Consider the following 21861-nt stretch of genomic DNA (forward strand, 5'->3'; position numbering starts at 1 on the left):
ACTGATTTGTGTCAAATCTCATTGACTCAGGGGAGATCTGATTCTGATCTATTTTCAAGTGATTCTTGCTTGAACACAGCTCTACATGAACAGATGTTTGGCCTTGACTTGAGGGTAGATCGTGCCTCAGAGGCAGCCTGGTGTGATGACACTGATTTCATCTCACCCTTCTCTCAATGCTCTTTTTATTTAGCTTTTACAAGCTCACTTGTGTTAAATATAATCTCAACATGAATACAGGGATGCAAACCAGCAATCAAAAAAGAGGAACTCCTAGCTTTTTAAAAAAAATTACATCGGAAGGTAAATGAGATATCTTTTACTTCCACTTTGTTTCTAGCTTATTCATAAAAACCACATCCATCCGACAGCCAACCTCTCTAATGAATGAAACTATGACCGAAAAGGCCCAGTTCTCCAATCTGAATAAAGAGAGCAATGTTTGTTTGCTTTGTACATGTTAACTCTCTACTAGGAAAACTCAATCCCTTTACAGACCTGCATAACTGTAAAAGTGACATATTATAGATGTTCCTCAAGTCTGATATCATGTTTTGGAGGCAGCACTGTTGGATAAAATTGCATCATTGGCCTATTTCATTAAAATATGACACATTTTAATCAATGTTTACAAATGTTTGATTTTGGTAGCTAAATTAAGATAATTGTTTGCCAAGGAGCATTGATCAGAGCCTACAACACAGGCAAACAGCTAATAAAAGATTTACCAAGAACTCTTGTGATTATTTTTAGTCATTAGGTGGTGGTATAGTGCCCAATAGAAATACATTTTTAGAAAGGGCAGCATTGGAAAAGCAGTTGTTAGAATTGCTCGTATATTGTATTGGATGTGCCCCTGTATGTGCCTGTGACTGAGGCAATGTTGTTCTGTCTTGCCAGGAGACCTTCTGGCCATGAAGTGCTTCCCTTTGGAGTACAAGACGAGGGGTCTGATCCTCCATGGCGACCTGGCTGCCCCTGAGCTTTCATTCAGTGTGACAGTCAAGCAGCCCGAAGACAGCACCTGTAAATAGCTGTGTTGCCCTCTGTCCCCTGTTCCTGCAAGTGCCTGGGAATGCATAGAGGAGCTGTCCTGCTCATGGACCCAGAAGTGGGTTAGGCAGAGATCACACAGCACCCAGGCCAGAGGCAACGCAAGTACAAGGACCCCTACTGAGCTCATAGAGGTCAAACAAACGTGGGTCTCTCCAGTGTGCAGGAAACTGGAGGCAGACCCTATGGGGGAGACAAACAGGGGCAGGCCACCCACATTTCCACAAAACTCTCTCATCTGTTTAAAGCGCGCCCCACAGACTGACTCGCAGGTGGCTCGGACAGTACCTGGGGCCTTCAGCTCCTGGTGGATGAATGTGAGGAGGTCTCGGCACACACTGCAGTACGGCTCGGGCCAGGTCAGGAAGCTGTGGTACACCTCGCAGGCCTCCCTCAGCAGGTCGCAGTGTGGGGGGAAGTAAGGGGTCTGGGAAGACGCGAAGCACAATCAGTGTTTCGCAGAGCAACAGCATTCGAGTGGCTGGGGAAGCACAGCCCTGAGGTACAGAACAGCATCTGATTCAGGTACTGTCAGACACCCTGCCTTCTTTCAAGAAATGGTTGGTAGGTGAAGAGGTAGTGAAAAAGATCAACTTGGTTTCCAGAAATGTTACTGAAAACAAGGGTAGTGCAACAGCATACTTCCCCAATGTCAGGTCCAACCCACTTCCCATCCAGAAAGGGAGTTTTAAACAGCAGAACTGTGATTAACGAGGCCTTAATAAGTAAATATGTTCGATCTTGGTGAGGGTTGTCTGAAAAAAGCAGAACTCTGCTGTCATCAGACTCTTGCAAAGGCAGTGTCCACGGTCTTGCCTGAGAGGGTATGTGTGACCCTGTGGGGCATGTGGAAGCAGATTGAATGCCCTCACCTGTAAGGCTGTGGAGAAAAACATCAGAGCCAACGGGGCAACCAGGATATACTCGCATTGCTCCTGCACCTGGAAAGACACGGGAGCAGAGACATCAGCATTTCACGAGGTGCAGCACAGCTGTCAGGAGTTTAAAGTTTACCAGAAAGAAAAGGGTTAACACTGAGATTTTACGCAAGCTTTTAAACTAATAAAAGCTTCAGAAGCTGTGCTGTCTGAAAGGGCCCACTCCACTCAAAGCGTTTAAGAGCAGTGGTGACTCCTCTCCATCACAACCAATGTGCAGTAGCCAGAGTGCACCAGTACTCTCACCACACATCAGCTCTCAGTGGGGAAGAGAGCAGAGTGATGAAGCCAGTTCAGAGATGGGGATTATTAGGAGGCCATGATTGGTAAAGGCCAGGGAGGAAATTTGGCCAGGACACCGGGATTATAACCCTACTCTTTTCGTAAAACGCCCTGGGATTTTTAATGACCACAGAGAGTCAGGACCTCAGTTTTACGTATCATCTGTAGGACGGTTCCTTTTTACAGTATAGTGTCCCCATCACAATACTGGGAAATTAGGACCCACACAGACTGCAGGGTGAGCGCCCCCTACTGGCCCCACTAACACCTCTTCCAGTAGCAACCTTTTCCCAGGAGGTCTCCGATCTGGGTACTGGTCAGGCTGCCAATTGTGGCTGCCAGTGGGCTGCCAATTGTGAGCTGCAGGGTGATATGTCTGCTGGCGTTTCTTTAGGGCTAAGAAATACACCAAAAGAGCTGCAATGGTGACCTGCTGTGAAAACCATGTCAGAGAAACTGGGGGTGGGGGACAGCTCCAGACCTGGCCATGGCCAGGCAGTAGTGATCAGCTTGCTGGGGAGGGGGCTGTGTGCCTGTGTGGCTCTCACCTCTCTGGTTTTCTTCAGTATCTGCTGAAGGAGGATGAGGAAGTTCTCGGGGTCTCGATTCACCAGCTCCTCCAGGCTCCAGCGATTCATGCACAGCCCAGCTGGACAGGCCGAAGAGAAAGCATGTGAGACAGAGCACACTCTCAAACACACATCTGTCCGTGCGCGAGAGACATTCGGCACACCTTGCCTGTCTGTTTGTCAGTAGCTAATTGATCTGAGCTCCTCATCCAGCTTGTTCTTGAAATAAGGCAGGTTTTTGATTTAAACATTTAGACAAGAATTTGCATGCAATTCAAGCCCAAGTTCTGTAAAGCTGAGCAGGAGATAAATATTATGAAATGCTTGCTGGCATTTGCAGATGGCAGTGCTGGTATTCTATGGCCCCTTGATAAAACTCTGGACCTGCTAGTTTCTTTGCTCCTGATACAAAAGGAAATGGACAGATTAACAGAGCTTGTCATGTCCTGAGCATGGTTTTGTAGACTCTGAAACCCTATACGTTTTTAGAATTATATTAATTTTCAGTGCTAAGCTATAAACTATAAACATGAAAAAATTCTTCAACTATCAGCGTTTGCAAGTTAAAACTTTTAACATTTCACAGCTGAACAGTTCAGCTGTAATGTATATCATTCCAAGCCTTCTATCAGAAGACTGTAGAAGCCAATTCAAATCTAACAGAAAACAAGCATGATTACAAGCAGGAACTCCATCTTGAATACGTACATAAGATTCTTACAAGATAAAATGCATGAGACTTTAAAACCAAGAACTGAAAAAACACTTACTTGTAAACAACCACTGCAGGCTTGTTTCGCTGCAATGCATAACTCTTGCAGTAATAATCTTTTGTTTTCAAGTTACAATTGAAAAGAAGATAAAATTTTTAAAACACACCAAGTGTGTAAAAACCTGTTTATAACACATACCTTTGCAATTTACTCAATAACAATCTGTTGCTTCCCTTCTCTGCTTAATCTCTCTGCATCTCCTCTCCCAGCAGTCTCAAAGTGCCTTCCTGTTGTTTTAAAAAAGTGTCTTTCATCTTCACAATTTATTTTTTTACTTTTTGTTTTGCAAAGGTGACAACAACATCAGCCTCATGCTTTAGGAACATGTAGAGTTCTGTGTAACAACATTTCTGTTTCTAGCAGAAAGAAATGAGGAGTATGACCATAATAGACTGCCACAGAGTATAATGAATATAAAGATGTATATATATATATTATATAACAGAATTTGAACATGCATTTAATGTATGCATTATGTAATGAGATATAAAGATGCATTTTAAATATAAAAAGGTTTAATCTTTTCTTGATAGTTTTAATTTTTTTTAGTTTTAAAGAAGTGTAAAACAGCTGAAAGAATCACTGGGCTGTGCTGAAAGCTGCAGTGGTAGTCTGATATGAAATGATATGATATGATATGATATGATATGATGTTGTTTTTCCAAACAGCAAAATAATAATATTAGCTAATCATTAACACCATCTGTACTTACATCTGGGGCTCCCCTTACAATAATAAGTGACATTTGGCTAATATCTTTTGAAAACAGGGGGAAGTAGTACAGTAGCTCCCAGTTCAAGCATATTATAAAAAAGAAACAAATGTCTTTTAAACTGTGTATGCAATTTATTAAATATTTTTTGACCAAACTTTAAATTACTCATAATCTGAGAATTATCTGAGAACCACTTCCGACCAATGAAAGTGCACGCGTGCATTTCACACATGTATTTTTGACGACTGTTCGTATGGGTGGAGAAGTTGCAGAGAGCTGGATGATGGTATATCCGTGCCCTGCCTTTGACATGTTTACACCAGCACACAAGGCAGGCTTTCTTCCTGCTGCTGCTTTACTGGGAGGCCATGCAAATGCATGAAAAATCCCCCGGTTTGTTAAAGATGCATTGTCAAAGACATGGGCAAATCAACAAGTATTCCTGCTGCTTCAGGCTGAGTTATTCTGTCCAGGGCTGCAGCCAGGAATTGTATCGCCTGGGAAAGATGCTATGAGTGAAGTCCCCCTACCAATCTAGCTGGTGCACAATCTGCCTTCAAAAGCTTGAAATTTATTTACAGAAGGATTTAGATCATATTGAATCAAACTGAGGTTTACAGTAAGGAAACATTTCTAGGACTTGTAAGGACGAGTGTTTGATTAATAGAATAATAATATACAGTATGCTCACCCTTGACTATACCCATTGCAGGGTTTTGATGTCCCAGTTCTTTCGATTTCCTTGTCTTATTTCTACACATACATTTTTCCAGACATGCAGAGCAATTTAGTCTCAATTTAGTCTTTAGCAATGAAAACCTTTTACCGGTGTAATCATTCTTCAGAACTTTTTTAATACTTTTATCACTACAAACTGGGAACACTCAACTGCACACTGGTACATTTCGCAATCTGTTTTTCTTTGCCTATTTTTATTGTTGCTGTAATCCACTGGCTATTTTTTTGTCATCTCTACAGGGTAAGTTGCAAAATAGATTTAGTTTAGTTTAGCTTGTGTGGCTGTTTTTGGAACATTTGTCCGACTTCTGCTTGGCAGTATAATATAAAAGCTCAGTAAAAGTGATGTTTTGTTGAACAAAGTAGGCTGTAATGTTTGGGAAGGCCTGTATTGATGACTGAGCTTAATTCACATCCATTCATAATTAACCCTTTGACATCTCTCTAGAGATCAATACACTGTACAGTGTTCAGTTTGTGTGTGGGGGAGCAGCCCCCATTGAAACCCACCTTCTCTCTGCTATATGCCTACAGCTCTTCTACTTCTTTGTGGCTTCTGCAACAACTTCCTTTCAGCCAATCTGTTAAATTTCATCATTTTGTTGAGCTCATTAAAAACAATCAACGGGTTCATTTAACAACCACTTTGAAGTGCAATATAACACTGGCATAGTCTGTTTATGTCATATGTCATCTGAGAATATTCTGTTCTGTGAAGTCCTGCTTCTCGTCACTAGATCCTGCAGAATGGCTGATGCACTTACCGTTCCAAGTGTCCGTGGAAGAGGACTGGCTGAGTCTGTGAAGGCATCTCTCTAAGGCATGATGGATGCGGTCCTCTGTGCACGAGGTATGCTGCATCTTAATTCATCGCCTAGGAGAGAAAGCATTTACGCTGGCATTTAGAAACGTTTCGCTTTAAAACCATTTGCTGCTGTTCTGAGAAGAACAGCTGTGGGGAATTACAGGGAATTCACAAAGGCTGTTTGTACTTGTTATTGGCACCGCACTGGCACTGCTTTGGCACGTTGTTGTTTTTGGCATGGCATTCTCTCCCTTTAGGCGGTAAACAAAACAAAAACCCAAAGCAGAAGCCTGCAATAACTAAATTAATAGCCAAAAAGCAAACGGAATAGCTCAAAGGCAGCAAACCTCCACAACTGCTTCATTGTGAAACTGTAACTCTTCTATGGGTGTTCACTACTTTTTCAAAGCAATTTATTATCCAGCTTTAGAACGGAGTAGCAGAGTCTCCAATGGGTAGGCCTTACCGGATCATCAGTGTTTATACCATTCGTACTGCAGGACGGCCAGGGTCCATCAGCTGGCTCAGCCAGTCAGACCTCTGGCTCGGAGCACAGGTTAAGCACCAGTACAGCTCGAACCTGAGAAATGTCATCATGTCGCTAGCTGACCGTGACTGAGATTCCCCAAGTGGTACCGCACACGTGACACCGCTCCACCAGCGTTGGGTTGGAAGTTAGCTGACATGAGCCTTCTTGGTTTTTTGGAAAAGAGATTCTGTTGCTTTTAGTTCATCATCATTGGAAAAGTACCATTAGGAATGCACACCAAACCCAATGATATATTTGCAAGGAGTTAAAGGTGGTGGTATAAGTAAGTAGAATATTGATTTAATCTAAGTCAAAATGATCAGAGGACATTTCATTATTATCTACTAAGGTGCTTTTTTGGTGCTTGTCAGTGTCAAAACAAACTTTTATGAAATCTAGTGTTACCTACTTCTCCAGTTTTACTGATGACCTAAGTATATTGTGTCATTTGTCTGAAAATTACCATTGACAGCATTTACAGATGTGATCACAAGCACATGAGCTGTAAAGTCCGATGGCCATTTTAGGCAACTCTGGTCTTATGTCAGGTTTCGCTGTCTCCTCATAGCTTCCTGCTTTCATCGTAGTCCAGAACCAGCACAGTGTGTCGACACTACAGTACTGAGCTTGGAAAACGGGAACACTGCACAATGAATGCCTCATGGTCATTCTGAAATTCTGAAAAAAAATGCAAACATGGCATTTTCCAGCTATATTGCTAAGGACGGGCTCCATTTATTTTCTCTCTGACATTACTCAGGTAAGCGAAGGTTAACCATTAAAAAACAAAGGTCAAAACTGAGCCCTTAAAATTCTTCAGACAACAAAAAGAGTGGTGTTTTTTAAATTGTCTACTCTACTGCAACTCAATAACTTCACTTTTCTGGATGACTGCTGGAAGTCACCGTTAGTTGTCTGTGTCACAGAGTCCTTAATGACTTACTGAGGAAATGACGGAGCTGATGTAATCTGAAGAAACAATTACACTCACGGAATCGCATATGTAATTTGTGAAACACTTTCCTTAGGAAACTCAAGCGTTAAGAACAGTATGACTTTCCAGTATGACAGTATGTCTTTCTACAGCTAGAAAGACGATCCTGTCAAAATGGACAGTTGTAAATGTGTTCTTAACCATTCATTTTTAACAGCTTTGCCCAATTCAGGGTCGAGGGGGGCCTATTCTGGCAAGAAACAGGTGCAAGGCAGGATACACCCTGGACAGGATGCCTGTCCATTGCAGGGCACACACAGACACAGATACGCACATATTCACACCAGGGCCAGTTTTCATAGAAGACAATTAACCTCCCAGTGCTGTAAGTCTTTGGACTGTGAGAGGAAACCAGAGTGCGCTAAGGAAATCCTTACAATCACAGGGGGAACATACAAACTCCATGCAGATAGTTTCCCAGGAATTGAACCCAGGGCCTCAGCACTGTGCCACCATGCTACCCCCCATGAAAAGCATATCAGATAAAAATTTCACTTGAGACATGCAACATATGGCTGGGATATAGGGCTGTTTGACACACTGAGAATGACGTGAAGAGTTTCGGGTCTTCAAGTAATTAGCAATTAATTTACAACCAGTTTAGTTTTACAGTGGGCTGCACTGGTACTTTATTACAAATTTAATCATGCCGCCCACCTTCCTATTCTAGTGGACAGTCCCTAACTCAAATGGCCCACAAACATGTCACAGTTAGAGATGGAAGGTAACACTTCTAATACTGACAGAAGCTGACTTGAATATCTGACGGCGTCATTATCACTCGCTCAGGGACATCCAGAGCGTCACATCTCCCCTATCCGTCAGGTAGTCTAAGCTGATGCTTCCGAACGTGCAAGTATTAAAAAGGAGAAAACACAAATTAACAACAACACGAACCTCTGCCTCAAACCCGGGCCAAGTCCACCCGCAGCCACACACAAACACAGGGTGTGGATACAGACAGATGCACACCTGCCCTGCTGAAGAACATGAGTAACAGTGCACACACAACGAGGCCATTCGGCCACACCTGACAGGACTGATTGTGAGGATCTGTCTGACCCAGGTACCACATCCAGACATTTCTTGAAACACGCCAGGGCACCGGCTTCAATGAGATGGCCGTTTCAGACCCCCCCAAGCCTGTGTGTAAACGAATGCCTTCTGGTTTCACTTCTGAACGCACTGCCCCATAGTTTTCACTTCTGCTCCATGCGTTGCGTCTCACTGTTGGTTCTGAAGAAGTGAGCTGGGTTGCCTTTTTATTGCTTTTTATTGCTATAGAGTCTAGATGAAGTCATTTTCATAAGCAACTTCTCCAAGCTTGGTGCTTCCCATCGGTACTTAAAATGCATATTCTACTTCCTGCATGGAATACACTGAACTTGTCTACATTCAAATTCATCTTTCAGGTGTTTGCCCAGTCTCGAATTCAGGTCTTTTAAAATAATAATACAAATACAAATGGACCACATGACACGTTCGCTTTGTATTCTCCTCATAGAAGTGGGGCAAGTGCGAATCTTAGACTGGGAATATGACTAGGGTGTAAGAACTGACTCACGTAGCAGACCTGGGATTTCTAAGCAACCACAGGGGAACCCCAGCTCGATCAGTTTCATGAGGGATTGCTTTAGTTGCCTACCCACTCAGAGAAAAGAGAAAGCCCACAATGCCTGCTTCAGTGTCAGTTACTGTTGACCTAAACAGCATTTCTGAACCGAAGGCCATGGACCGTGTTTACAGATGTGAATGCAAGCACATGGGATTAAGCGTTACTTATCATTTTGGGTAACCCAGTTGTTAATTCAGATTTTCAAAACCTTCAGTACTCTCCAGAACTCCTTGCAAATGTATTCTGGACTGGAGGGGTGGTCAGTACAGAATATTTATATGTTTCCAGCTCGATTTGCTTTCATGTTTTAAGTTTTTGAAAAATAAAATGTATTTTTGTCTTTGTCTGTTTCTCCTCCAAAAAAGCGAGATATAGAAATGGAACACATTTTAAGAAGGCCTGGCATGTAGAAGCCACAGCAAACAGGAGGAGGAGTGTTGCTTAAATTGAATCATTACATGGACATGTTCGTTCACCTTGCTGTTGCACAGCAGAAGATATTAGACAAACAAGCCAAGTAGTTTCTGAACTGGAACTCGCTGATATGATTGTATGACAAATTCTGGCAAAATTTGCATAGCAGAGCAGAGTAAAAGGAACTGGCCAGGCCATTTGCATGCTTTTGTTCTGCTAAAAAACACCAGAAAAAGGATAGTGTTTTATTTTTAAAATACTTTAAAATGTTTTACATATTTTTAGAAAATAAAAACGAGGTGGAAAAAACTTTTTGTTCACATTGTGTGAGAACAATGTTACAGAAGCAAAGACTTTCTTACATCTTCTTGTATAAAGCCACAATTAATAAACACATAGATTTTTTTATTAGGATTTATCAGTGACATAGCTAACTCTAAGCAGTGGCACAAATACATTTAGACAAAGACCTAAAATGATAAGCTGTAGAGGTTAGAATGGGAGTTAAGACCAGTAGACTAGATTACTCTTTATCAAATCGCAGGAGACAGAACTTAAAAAGCAGAATAACAAGACACGACAGTTCCTTCTCTTGTAGTGTTGCAATTGGACAAAGAGATAATCAATATTCATACCCATAATTCATGGTGCACAGTGAGTTGAACAGCTGAAATCTTCTGTACGTCATATAGGATGTCTATGTAGGGTAAGTGGGTTGGGCTCTTAATACATCCTCTTTTTTAGAAATTTTCCATTTCTGCAACATAATAAAGTCTTTTCCAACCTTTCGGCACACAGAATAAGGTAACACATGCAATGTGTGTTTTTTAGAAAACTTGGGTTTAGAAGTTCAGAGGCTATGAGTAAGAGACTAGCTTCATTACGTCAGTTTGGCTTCATGCAGCTCTCTCTTGACACTGAGCACATTGAAGCCAGCCCCTTTTCACTGATTCCTATCAGTGTTTTCAGAGGTATTACTTGCTCAGCTGTTTCAGAAACATAACTTCTATCTTCAATGAAAAGGGAACTAATCCGTTTCTTACTAACAGTAACATATAAACAAATGTTCTTACACAGAAGGCACTGAATCTTATACATACTGACATTTCAGCTTCTCTATGCCCTCATGCACCTACCGTATACTGTACTGGGGGGATGCTCGTGAATGAAGTTTTCACTATTTTTACACATGTGGGTTTCAGAAAAAGACAGGAAATGTTCTCGGTTTGCAGCTGCAGAGGTAAAGCAGACTATTACCTTGCATGCTAATGAATGGCGGATGGGAACTGAAGGTCATGCAGTTCAGCGCAACTAGCAGGGATCTTTTACATTAACAGCACTTGGCACAGCAAGCAGGAAATGTATACCTCTGCAGGGAATGAACCGACTCCATTCACAATTATTCCACTGTTTACAGCAAGGGAATGGAAACAAAAACAAAACAGCTTGAAATAACATTTTGGATTTGTCCCCGATTTGAATACCAAATGCCTTCTGCTGAAGTCTTGACTTGCAAATATACAGAGGTGGGCTCTATCCTGTATACACTTCAACAGATCAATGCAGTGTTAGCTAGCACTGGAAAACAGACTTTAACTTCACTGACTTTGAAACATAAATATGTAGATCATGCCTGTGCAAGCTTCTGTGTGACAAGATGATATAGAATATATGATAAGATAAGCAGTTGCAGTGAGGATACGTGATGTGTGACAGTCGATCACTGGTTGGAAATTAATTTGATGAGGGCATTAGCTTGGTAGTTCCATCTCCTGAAAACTATAATTGTGAAGTATGGTTTTAAATTATTTTTAAAAAAACTACTCAGAAGGAAGAAAAAAAAACATTCTAGACTGAACTTTTGAAAGCTCTACATTTATGTCAGACAGAGTATTGGATCTCACCAGACCTAAACTGAGAACATGACAGAAGGAAAAGTCAATTACTACAGTGCTGGCACTAGGACACAGTCACTGAAGCTGTAACTAAGAAGGGCAGAGATAAGTGCCTGGTCTGCACCAAGTGCTGGGAAACTAATGCTCTATGAGGGTGTTACACACTGAGGTTTCTATGTGAGAGACAGAAAGAATTATCTTAACAGATTAATTGGAAGTGTTAACACAGGAATGTCAATTTGGAATCTGCTAAAAGCTGTTTTCTCCTCATTCCCCCTCACAAAAAAAAATATTTTAGACTGACTGAAAACAACATTTTGCACACTTCTTATTTTGGCTGTAAAATGTTGAAATCATGAAATCATTCCCTTTCATAAGGGGATGTGTGCATTTCCTTTCTAATGTCAACAAGTTTAGTTCCACATTTGAAGGTTTTGCAATAAGGAAAGACAGCTGACACCAACCTATCCCAGTGTCCTTGTCTTCCACACTGCTGAACAGCCCTCAGCACCAAGACTGAGCTTCTGCTTGTCTCTGACATCAGGCGGAATTATTATGTATAAACTTTCAGGATGTATTCTGTGAAAGCCAGTGTCTTTTACATCTTGAAAGTGGTGTTATAATAGGTGCTGCAACTATATTTAAATTCCAAGACCCACTGGTAATGAACTTTCCATTATTTAACTGCTTTCAGAAAATGCAATCATCTAAAAATCAGTGCGCTACTGTATGATTTCAATGACACTAGAAAATATATTTTAATTTTGGTTAAATGCTAATTGGAATGAGAGTGCATATCTTTTACATTGCAGTCCCTGTGAATGTGACATCAGTGCTGAATGTACTGCTGTAGTCTCGGTTTCTGTTGCTTCCATATTAATATTAGGTCCTCAGTTAGACAGCGTTGGATACCATTGCTACTACAAAACAAACCAATGTTTATAACTGGAATTATGAAATTAAGTGGTTTTTAACTTCACAATAAAACCACAACGCTAAAATGCGGCCCTCAAAGTTGAAAGAATAGAAACAACTGATAAGGAGAGGTAAACGTACCTTTGATGCAGAGAGATGAGAGAAACAAGGAGATCAGGCCTTTCTCCAGATCAAAATTTAAGAAAAAAAAACATCATCAAACCAGCATGTCAGCTCCAAAGAATGACACGGATTCAACCAAGTAAGCTCATAATCCACTTCACAGCGGCGCTGGTTAACGCCAAGAACACACTCCTGAGACAGAGGCTGCCCTAGATCTTCACTTGACAGAACTCAGAAAACGTTGGTGTCTTGATCTGGCAGCTCAGATTTGATGCTTCAATCCTGAACGGTGCCTGGCTTTTGGTTTCTGTGAGTTAGAATACAAAACAAGCCATTTGCTTCAAGCTACCCCTCGCACAGCAAAGAACACATGGAATAATCTATTCTCACTCTGCAGGCCTTTTAACATCTGAGACAATGTTGCATTATTGTCGATGGTGTTGCAATGTGTACTCTGCCGGGCATTTACATAATTTCTGCATCATATTATCCCCTTGCTCTTAGCGTGATCAAATTTCCAAAACCACCAAACAGGAAGATCAGTCTCCCATTCTGTTAAGGAAGCAGGTGCTGACCAGGCTCCAAACTATTGTGTGTGACCAAAAAGGGTCGAGAAACTGCTTGAGAGTTCTGCAAGGATTACATTGTATTGTGGCTTTTTGATTGATATGGTTGCAGATATTCCTATGGCTTTCCTCTTGGCTATAAACAGCCTGTTTCTTCTATAATGAGAATGAGCTTATGGTAGCTTTAGGAAACAAAGGGGCTTAAACAATGCGGCATTTGCCTTTTTGTTTAAGCCCTGTTGTTTAAAGGCATTAAGCTCATGGGGAATTCTTCACTGATTTGCCCACGCTCCCTGGATCTTTAGCTACAAAACAGAATTCAAGTTTGCGGCTTATGGGTCTAACACTGTACCTCTGAAATAAGAAGAACTGCACGACTGGTACATAATCAATACACGCGTCAACCATGAGTCCTCTCCAGGCAACAGCCTTTGAAGTTGGGCAAAGTGGACTGATGCTGTCTGAAGTGTGGTGAGCAAACACCAAGAGCTCGTTTATATGGCGTTTTTGAGCGGCAGTGCAGGCAGATGGAGAGAAGGTGCAGCTCCAAACCAAGATCAGGAAATACATGCTGCTTTTCTAGTGGTCCCAGCTTCCTTTTCCTACCATTCATCCCTGATCATCTGTTTCGGCGCTAAAGAGCTGTCTGCCTCCCGAGGTGAAAACACTGTTAGAGGAGTGGAAAAACAAAACAAAAGATGCACCCTGCACACACCAGCAGAGCAGCACAAAATGAGCTTCTTCTGCTGTGTAAAGTCACTCAGCCACTTCATATGCATTTTATGTGAACTCAACGGTTATTTGTATCAGACTGGAAATAAAATGTAAATTGTGTGTGTGTGAGCTAGTGCCCTCTGCTTTTTAGTAAATGTGACACTCAAACAAGAATAGACAATTCAAGTCCTCAGGGGTGGGAGGGTCCTATGGTTTTCACTACAATTCTGCTCTTAATTACTCATTAATAAAGAACACGTTATTTGGAGAAGTTGTCAAATCACTTTTTTAGCTTCGGTCTTAACCAGTTCTTGATTGAAAACCATTCCTAAATCCCGCAGGAATCCAGCCCTCCTGGACTGGAGACAGGTTGCTTTCTATCAGCCCTTGAAACCTGTGACCGCATATAACCCTGTTGGCCATGGTTATAAGATCCTTTCTGGATTCATTTTCCTTTCTCATTCATTATTCATCACACCTAGTTCTTGAAAATATGCTGCTTTGTAAAAACTAATGCCAAGGTGTCAATTCAACCTTTTGATTTGAATTGACACCTTGGGGCAGGGGTGTAACCCCAGCATCCTGGCCAAATGTCCCATTGGCTCTTACCAATCATGGCCTCCTATTAAGCCCCATCTATAAACTGGCTTCATTACTCTGCTCTCCTCCCCACTGAGAGCTGATGTGTGGTGAGTGTTCTGGTGCACTATGGCTGCTGTCGCATCATCCAGGTGGGGCTGCACACTGGTGGTGGTGGAGGGGAGACCCCATTACCTGTAAAGTGCTTTGAGTGGAGTGTCCAGAAAAGTGCTATATAAGTGTAAGCAATTATTATTATTATTATTATTGATTTAAAAAAGCTTTGAATGAACAGACTCCTGCATTTGATGCCCCCACCTTCATCACATATAATAGTTTTTTTCATAAATGCTAATGGATCCCTTACAAAATGACAACGTAAACCAAATGTGACATTTCATGTGGCATTAAAATTAGTGCACATTTAAATTCCTGTTGCGTGTATGATGGTAAGCCAAAGTTTGCATCCTACACAGATCATACTCTGATATGTACGATCATGTAATCAGACTAATAAAAGCCACTGGAAATGCCAAGACTTGGTGTAGCATGCACTGGCGTTAGGTGCCTGATTCTCCTGTTTCAGTTTTCTTTGATTTTTTTATTTACAAACAATTCAGGCATTTACTGTAGATGAAACCAAAAGTCAACTCAAGAACACACTGAGACCAAACATCACAGCAACCTCTGTATAAACCATTTAGACAAGTTCCCACACATCCCCCACCGAAGCGTCAGCCACAGTATTAAAAACCCCAACATTTTGACACGCTACACAACAATTTCATACACTTCCAGGGATCTGCATATTCAGCACTGCAGCTAGATGTTCTTCTGCACCAACACTTCCCAAGTAGTGACTCGACAGATCTTTCTGCACATTTTATGACATCTTAACTTAATGGTGCCTACATGTCACAAGGCATATTCTAGTGACGTCAGGAAAATACAATTGTTCCGTGTACTGCACGCCATTGAATTACCCAGACTGCGCATTATCCTAACACTCGTATTCACGTCCTGAATACTTGAAACATTTAGTGAAGACTTTCCCTACCTCAATGACTCGCTGAAGTGCTTGGCGATGTCTGATTTGTGCTCTTGCAGCAGCTCGCTGGCTCACCCCTCAAAATAAAGGAAAGGGAGAAGGGGTTCTAGCCCTAAACCTAACCCTTAGCCTAACCTAGCAGCTGCATGTTTAGGGTCAGGTGATTCAAGCTAATAAATCAACCTAATTCAAATTAGACTTAATTCATCCATCCATTCTCTAACCTCTTTTGATCCAATTCAGGGTCACAGGGGAGCTGGAGCCTATTCCAGTAAGCAACAGGCACAGGGATACACCCTGGACAGGGCAACAGTCCATCGCAGGGCACACACAGACACAGGCAGGCACATACTTACACCACGGCCAATCTACCTCCCCTACTGTACGTCTTTGGACTGTCTAAAGGAGCCAGAGGACTTGGAGGAAATACAGGGAGAACATACAAACACTACAGGTGTGGAATTGAACCCAGGGCCCCACTGCTCCAAGGCAGGGATGCTAACCAACTGCATCAATGTGCAGTCCTAGGTTTAATAGGATTTAATTACATTTAATTGCATTAGGTTGATATAATCAGACCGTCTCTGCTCTGCCTTAGAGTTTGAGCAAACTGCTGAACTCAGAGAACGACAAAGGTGCTTAAGAAGGAGGGTTGTACTTTGCTGATCTGATTTTTCCATCCTCCTGTGTCTTCTCCTCATAGGAACCACAGGCACACCACAGGTGTGTGTGTGTGTGTTCAAACCATCCCGTGCGCAGCAGATGCCTGGCAGCGTCAGGGAGCCAAGCTGGTAAATCAGCAAGGAGATGCCAAAAAAGGCCACGTCTCAGACCGCTAAATCTCGCCGCAAATTGCAATCTTACACGCAAGTGAAAGGGTTAAAACCGACAAAGGTGATTTTTTTAGATTAGGGAGGGAGTGCGAGGGCAAACAGGAAAAGAAGGCTGCAGAGCGAGAGGCAGCATGAGCTTGGTATCATTTAAACGTACGCGCTTTTCCGTCTGTTGCGAGTAGGTGTTGCTGCTTTCTTTCTAAGAAGCTTAGGTCTTCCTTCCTGGAAGAAGACAGACACAAGACAAAAAAAAAAGTGGAATGATAAAATCATGTTACACCCGCGCCAAAAAGAAACAACAACGAAATGGCAGGAGATATTCATGCAGAACCACCAATTTAAACCACCATCAAGCCGATGGCGAGATGACACGGCGTAAACGAGCGCAGGAGGACGCGCGGAGCACGTGCACCGACTGCCCCCGGATTCGTCTTTATCTCGTCCGCCGTTCGCTGAACTTTTAAATCGCCGATTACCGACTCCATCTCGTTCAGATGGCGGTGCTTCGTCACACAGCAGTCAGATGTGCTAAGACCCCCAGCAAAACATATCGTTTCTACCTGCGTACCTAACTAGCAAGCTCGGACTCTCCATCGTTTACCACGTATAAGAAGAAAAAGAGAGCTGACAAAGCTCTACAGTGATATTACAAGCTTTATAAAGGAAACTTTATCTGGCGCAGGGTTTTTGGGTTTCCTTCACAGAATACCACAAAGCTCACCCCTTGACTGTATCTCAACATCTTCAACTGCTGACGAAGTTGCCATTTAAGCTCAATTGAAATGTGTAGGTTTGCTGAATTCACCCAGCGGTTCAATCGAGATGAAATCAGAACTTCATTCCACCCACAGCTGCAAATTACAAACCCAGCATTTGAAAGCCGTTTTCCATCAGGTAGGAGGAAAGAGCTTCTGGAAAACCAGACTGGCGTCAGATAGGTCTGAAATATGTGATTGTCTAGGAGGTCAAAATTTTGATTTCATTTAAGCCTGTTTAAGAGATTGCCGGCAGCTATGATTGACAAAGTAAACTTCAAATCTAGTTTAACATTTCAAATGCAAATAAGAATAAATTAATAATACACTGTGGCAAGTGCAAGACACCTTTTCAAGGCCTTCCAATGTTTCAGATTGATTATGCTTTTAAGAATTTAAAGTCTTCAGATCCTTTGGCACAAGGATTTTATTATCACAAGCACAAGACTGGTTCTTAAAAATCACTAAAAACTTCTGTTAATAAGTAGCAAGTCACACTGTGAAAATGCAATGAAAAACAACTATCTTTTCCTGGGCAGGTGGTTAAGATTCTGCAGCAAATGATATTCAAAACACAATAGAGACTGCAGTTAAATCACAAACATAAGTCAAAAGTACCTGAAAAACCTCCAGAAATCATTAGTCAAAATAAGTTTCTTATAGATGTTAGCTGAAACAAAACCCCTACTCGGCCCTAAAATAAACAAATGAGCTGTTTTTTTTTTTACTAAAATTTCCACCAAGTTCTTATTGAAAACACAAATGAAAAATGAAATAGTTTTGAAAAGGATGTTTAGAAAAAAAGGGCAAGCATGTACAAACTGTCACTGTAAGTGCCCAACATTAAAATGGTAACTCCTAATATTAATAATATACTATGTGGCTACAAAGTGTATTTGAAAAAGACTATTGCAGTTGAGGGAATCCCCCTATGTCTTAATTACCAGCAATAAGGCTTAAATTACTCATCTGAGCCTCCTCTGTGAAGATCAAGGACAAAGGCAAGAGTCTCACCAGGAAGAGTGTAGCTCGTGATATTAACTGTGAGCTGATTAAGGCAGAAAGGGTTGGCATCTGGCCCTGTCTAGGTGGAGCTTGCATGTTCTCCCCTGGAGGAGTCTCTTTTTCTCCCACGGTTCAAAGACATGCTGTCCAGGCTAAATCGCTCTTTGCCATTGCTGTCCATACATGTGTGTGAGTGAACGCACGTGTGTGTACGTGCCCATGGTACAGCCTCAGCTTGAGTCTCTGCCCTGTGCCTATCAGATTAGGCTTGGCTGATTGCAATGCTCTAAAGACACAGTGCAGTCGCAGTTTCAAACACACCACTTTCTGAAAACAAATGGATGAACAGGCCTGTATGGTTACGAGTTGTGTGTTTCTCATGCCCATAATTGATCACATTCAAGCTGTCAGACCTTTACGGCAACATGTCCTGTTTCCAGACGTTTACAAGAAATAGCACTATCACTAAGTGAGACGTCCTGCGTCAGACTCGAGTGGCTAACAGAAATTTGCACATTCTCCTGTCCTTCGCTGCATGCAAAAAAAGTAAACTTCATATGCAATTTCTCTCTCCCCGCTGAATATGAAAATAAAACCAATTACAGAAGCAGGGCGTGGAGTTAAAAAATGACTTCTATCTGTTTAGCATTTATTATTAATCTATCAGCTCAATTGCATCCCACTCTGTATGTTTAAACTATTGCTTTTTTCCTATTGTTATTATCTAGGTTATTTTTATAATAGAAGTGTCAACATTATACACAAACATGGTAGAAAGACATGGTCAATGAAACTGCTTTGGCTGTAACTAAATAATTTTCAAAGGGACAGAATATTTACAACATAGATTGTAGAAATCCATTTTGAAAGATACAATCGAATAGACAAAAGAGGGTTCTGGGTGTTCTGCAGTCTCTCTGCTCTGTCAGGAAGTATTAAAACAGCTCAGTAAAATACTGCACTGTCTTTCACCAACATTCATTCTGCAAGAACAACTCAGTCCACAAGTAAAAGCTGGTGGTCACAATTTTAAGATGAATTTCACAATGAAAATAAGAAGTTTATGTACTCTGTGGCCAAAATATGCAGAACCTCTGCCAGATAAAGGTTCGGAGCTCTGTGAGAATTATTCTGGTCAGCGCAGATGATGGATGTGTTTCTCTCCCTGTACTGTCACTAGGAAAGTCCATCAATTTTACTGGGATTTCCTAATATTTTTTCCGGAAAGCATATTCCTATTTTTATTATTTAGATTGTTTCACCTACATTTTCAGACCCTGCATCCTAAGTCTTGTGGCCCTTGAAAAAAAAAGGAATCAATTACAGTTTAATTCGGGTATATTTGAGTGATAGAATTACACATATAAAGACTCGGAAATAAAGAACGTCCTCTCTGTTGAAGAAGGTATTTGTAAATGTCTCTTTGACAACAAATCCCTTGCCTGTCCAGTCATTTTTCAGATCCCCATTGCTTCACAAAAACATCTCTTTGTTGCTTCTATAATGCGCTTTGACATATATTGCTTCTAGAATTTTCACTTGTACTTCCCAATTTTATATTATTTGTGTGACAGTCAAAATCATATCGGCCATTCTAAAGAGGAAGTGATCTGGACCATGGAGGAAGCTGCATAGGAAGTTGCTTCCTTTTAGCCAATGAAGTCATCTTGACAATACTCTCAACACACACACACACAAAAACCAGAGCAACAAGGGAAACAAAACAATTGGCCCTCTACGTATGATATGACACACGATAGTCATAGTGATTAACAGAGTTTATCACCATATAACATAGCAAACCACATACCCATTTTTCGTAACAAAACCTTATAGGTTGCTGATACAAAACTGACTCACTTGCTCTCGATTGGTGTAAGCAGGTTTAACAAACAGCTACTACCAATAAGCAAAACCACGACGGATGAAAGATCAGGAGCAGTGACGGACGTTGCTTTACATTTCCAAGACCAAAAGCACAGCAACATCTGCAAGTCAAACGCAAGGCTATCAGTCTTTCCTCAGCTTCAGACAATGCTAAATGCAAGCATCACTGTACATAAAGATGCAAAGATTTTCTTCATCAGAATCCCATTTTAGCATTATCACTGACAGTATCAGAGGCAGCTGGGGGATATTTTCTGAAGCAACAAAGGTCCTACAGCTCAAGAGTGCTGGTTTTTGTTTTTCTAGTAGTTCCTACTAAAGTAACCCATTGAATAATGAGTGAAAGTCCAATAATGTCATCTACAATGGGATAAATCACATTAGAAACAGATTTTGTTACACCTGACTGAGTTCAAATGAGGTTACAATCCATGTATGAGTAAATATACCACAGGAAGTCTAGATGCTTATGGAACGTTAAGGCCACAGCCAAAAAGTACGAGGGCTGCGGTGCTCTCTCTAAAACTACAAGAATCCGGTTCCATTACCTTAAATATTCAGTAATCATTCACGTACCTTTCAGAGAAATATAAACGATCAATCTTGCAGATACAGAAACATCCTAATTTGCGGTTTCTTATTAAAAATGTAGCATATGGAACATGTATAAAAGTACATCAAACACCTTAAAAAACTAAAGTCTTCATCAGGCTGAGAGAACATTGCACAGACTGCTCCACAGCACATCCCATACAGTTAAGGAATCACATGTTATGAATGAAAATAAAGTTTGTTTTTAAAGACATGAATTATTAAGTGCTCCACAGAAACAACAATTCCTTGGGTACAATTGTCCTGAATACATTTGTATGAAAGGAAAGCTGCTGTTGTAGGATTCGAAAATTGGATTCTCAACACATCTGCTAATTAGCGGAGATACAGCTTCTGCATTCAACACTATGTTATTTTTTTTCTAAAACACAATTTCTAAAACAGAAGGTCACAAGTGATATAGGTCACTACTGATTTGACGGTGTCAATGACTAACCCAGTTTGCATTTTAGTTTGTTTTTTCTTTCTCTTATTTTTGATGTGGTAATTGCCAGTTGCACACAAATAAGAGTGATACTACTTTTCACAAAAGGCTGTGAATTCAGAAAGCTTGAAAAACAGCGGAAGACTGAAAACATGTTTTGTTCACACATGGCAAAGGGACTAGCGCTTGACCTCACCATCAGGACTGTCCTACAAGGGAAAGCTGCGTCTTTGTACATATAAAGTTGCTAGACTGGAATATTTCTTAAGGAGGCTAGTTTGAAAGACAAATTATAAATTGTTTTAAAAAATCTACGACTGGATCATGAGGAAGGAAAGCGAAGCTTCTGGTGTCAGAGTGACAAAATTCTGTTCTTGTAATGCACTGTCGGTAAATGTCAGTGAGATCATGTGAAAGTGAATTTCAAATGAAGGATTTTGGAAGTGCGACGTAGCAATTTGATGACAATCCAAATGCCTACAGCACATCTCTCAACTCCGTACAAACCTCATCCTTGCGAGATACTGGAGGAAGCCAGCCTTGAATTTGTCTTCATTAATACTGCAAGTCTTCAGATACACATTGTGCAATAGTTAGAAGCCAATCACAGCACGACAGAATCTGAAAGCTTACCTGCACCCTTCTTATACAGTCCATCCCTTTGGCATCAGACAACTCTTTGTTTCAAATGTTCCCCCGTGAAGTCCAAAGAACTCTGTCATTCATTTGTTAGGGAGATTCAAGCATTGTGCCACATCCTTAAATGATGAATTCACTCTATTCAGACAGAAAAACAGAGCTAATCACACTGAAGGGCTTCTGCACTGTAGACAGGAAATACATGAAAGGTGCACAACCGTGTTGACAAAGGGAGGCTGTCTCTGTCGTAACGAGTGGGAGTGGTTTAGAGTTCACAGCTTCTGCATCACTTGAAGGAACTATGTTATTCTGTGAGATCGTTTCTTTTAAAAAACAGCACTTGCTCTCTGGCTGAACAATGCCGAGGGCTTTGCAGTTTCAGTGCTTCAGGCTTTTATTCCCTGATCATCCTGTTGGTGCTTTGCAGACGTATGTCTAAA

General features: G+C 41.3%; 1 protein-coding gene across 2 annotated transcripts in view; it reads right to left on the minus strand.

Moving 5' to 3' along the window:
- The window catches only part of pik3r5 (phosphoinositide-3-kinase, regulatory subunit 5), a 33523-nt gene extending 11915 nt beyond the window's left edge, over positions 1 to 21608 (minus strand). The window contains exons 1-5 of one of the 2 annotated variants that reach the window (XM_088927904.1): positions 21416 to 21608; positions 5834 to 5943; positions 2822 to 2922; positions 1926 to 1994; positions 1342 to 1480 (exon numbers count right to left, since the gene is read on the minus strand). In XM_088927904.1, coding sequence (XP_088784030.1) covers positions 1342 to 1480; positions 1926 to 1994; positions 2822 to 2922; positions 5834 to 5930 — 406 coding nt within the window. In that variant the 5' untranslated portion in view covers positions 5931 to 5943; positions 21416 to 21608. Of the gene's footprint in view, positions 1 to 1341; positions 1481 to 1925; positions 1995 to 2821; positions 2923 to 5833; positions 5944 to 12377; positions 12448 to 21415 lie in introns of those variants that run through there. The other variant, XM_088927905.1, reaches the window with a different exon arrangement.
- Positions 21609 to 21861: the final 253 nt, after the last annotated feature.

This window comes from Atractosteus spatula, chromosome 11 (genome assembly GCF_055471065.1).
Source record: "Atractosteus spatula isolate fAtrSpa1 chromosome 11, fAtrSpa1.hap1, whole genome shotgun sequence".
In the NCBI taxonomy this organism is placed as follows: domain Eukaryota; kingdom Metazoa; phylum Chordata; class Actinopteri; order Semionotiformes; family Lepisosteidae; genus Atractosteus; species Atractosteus spatula.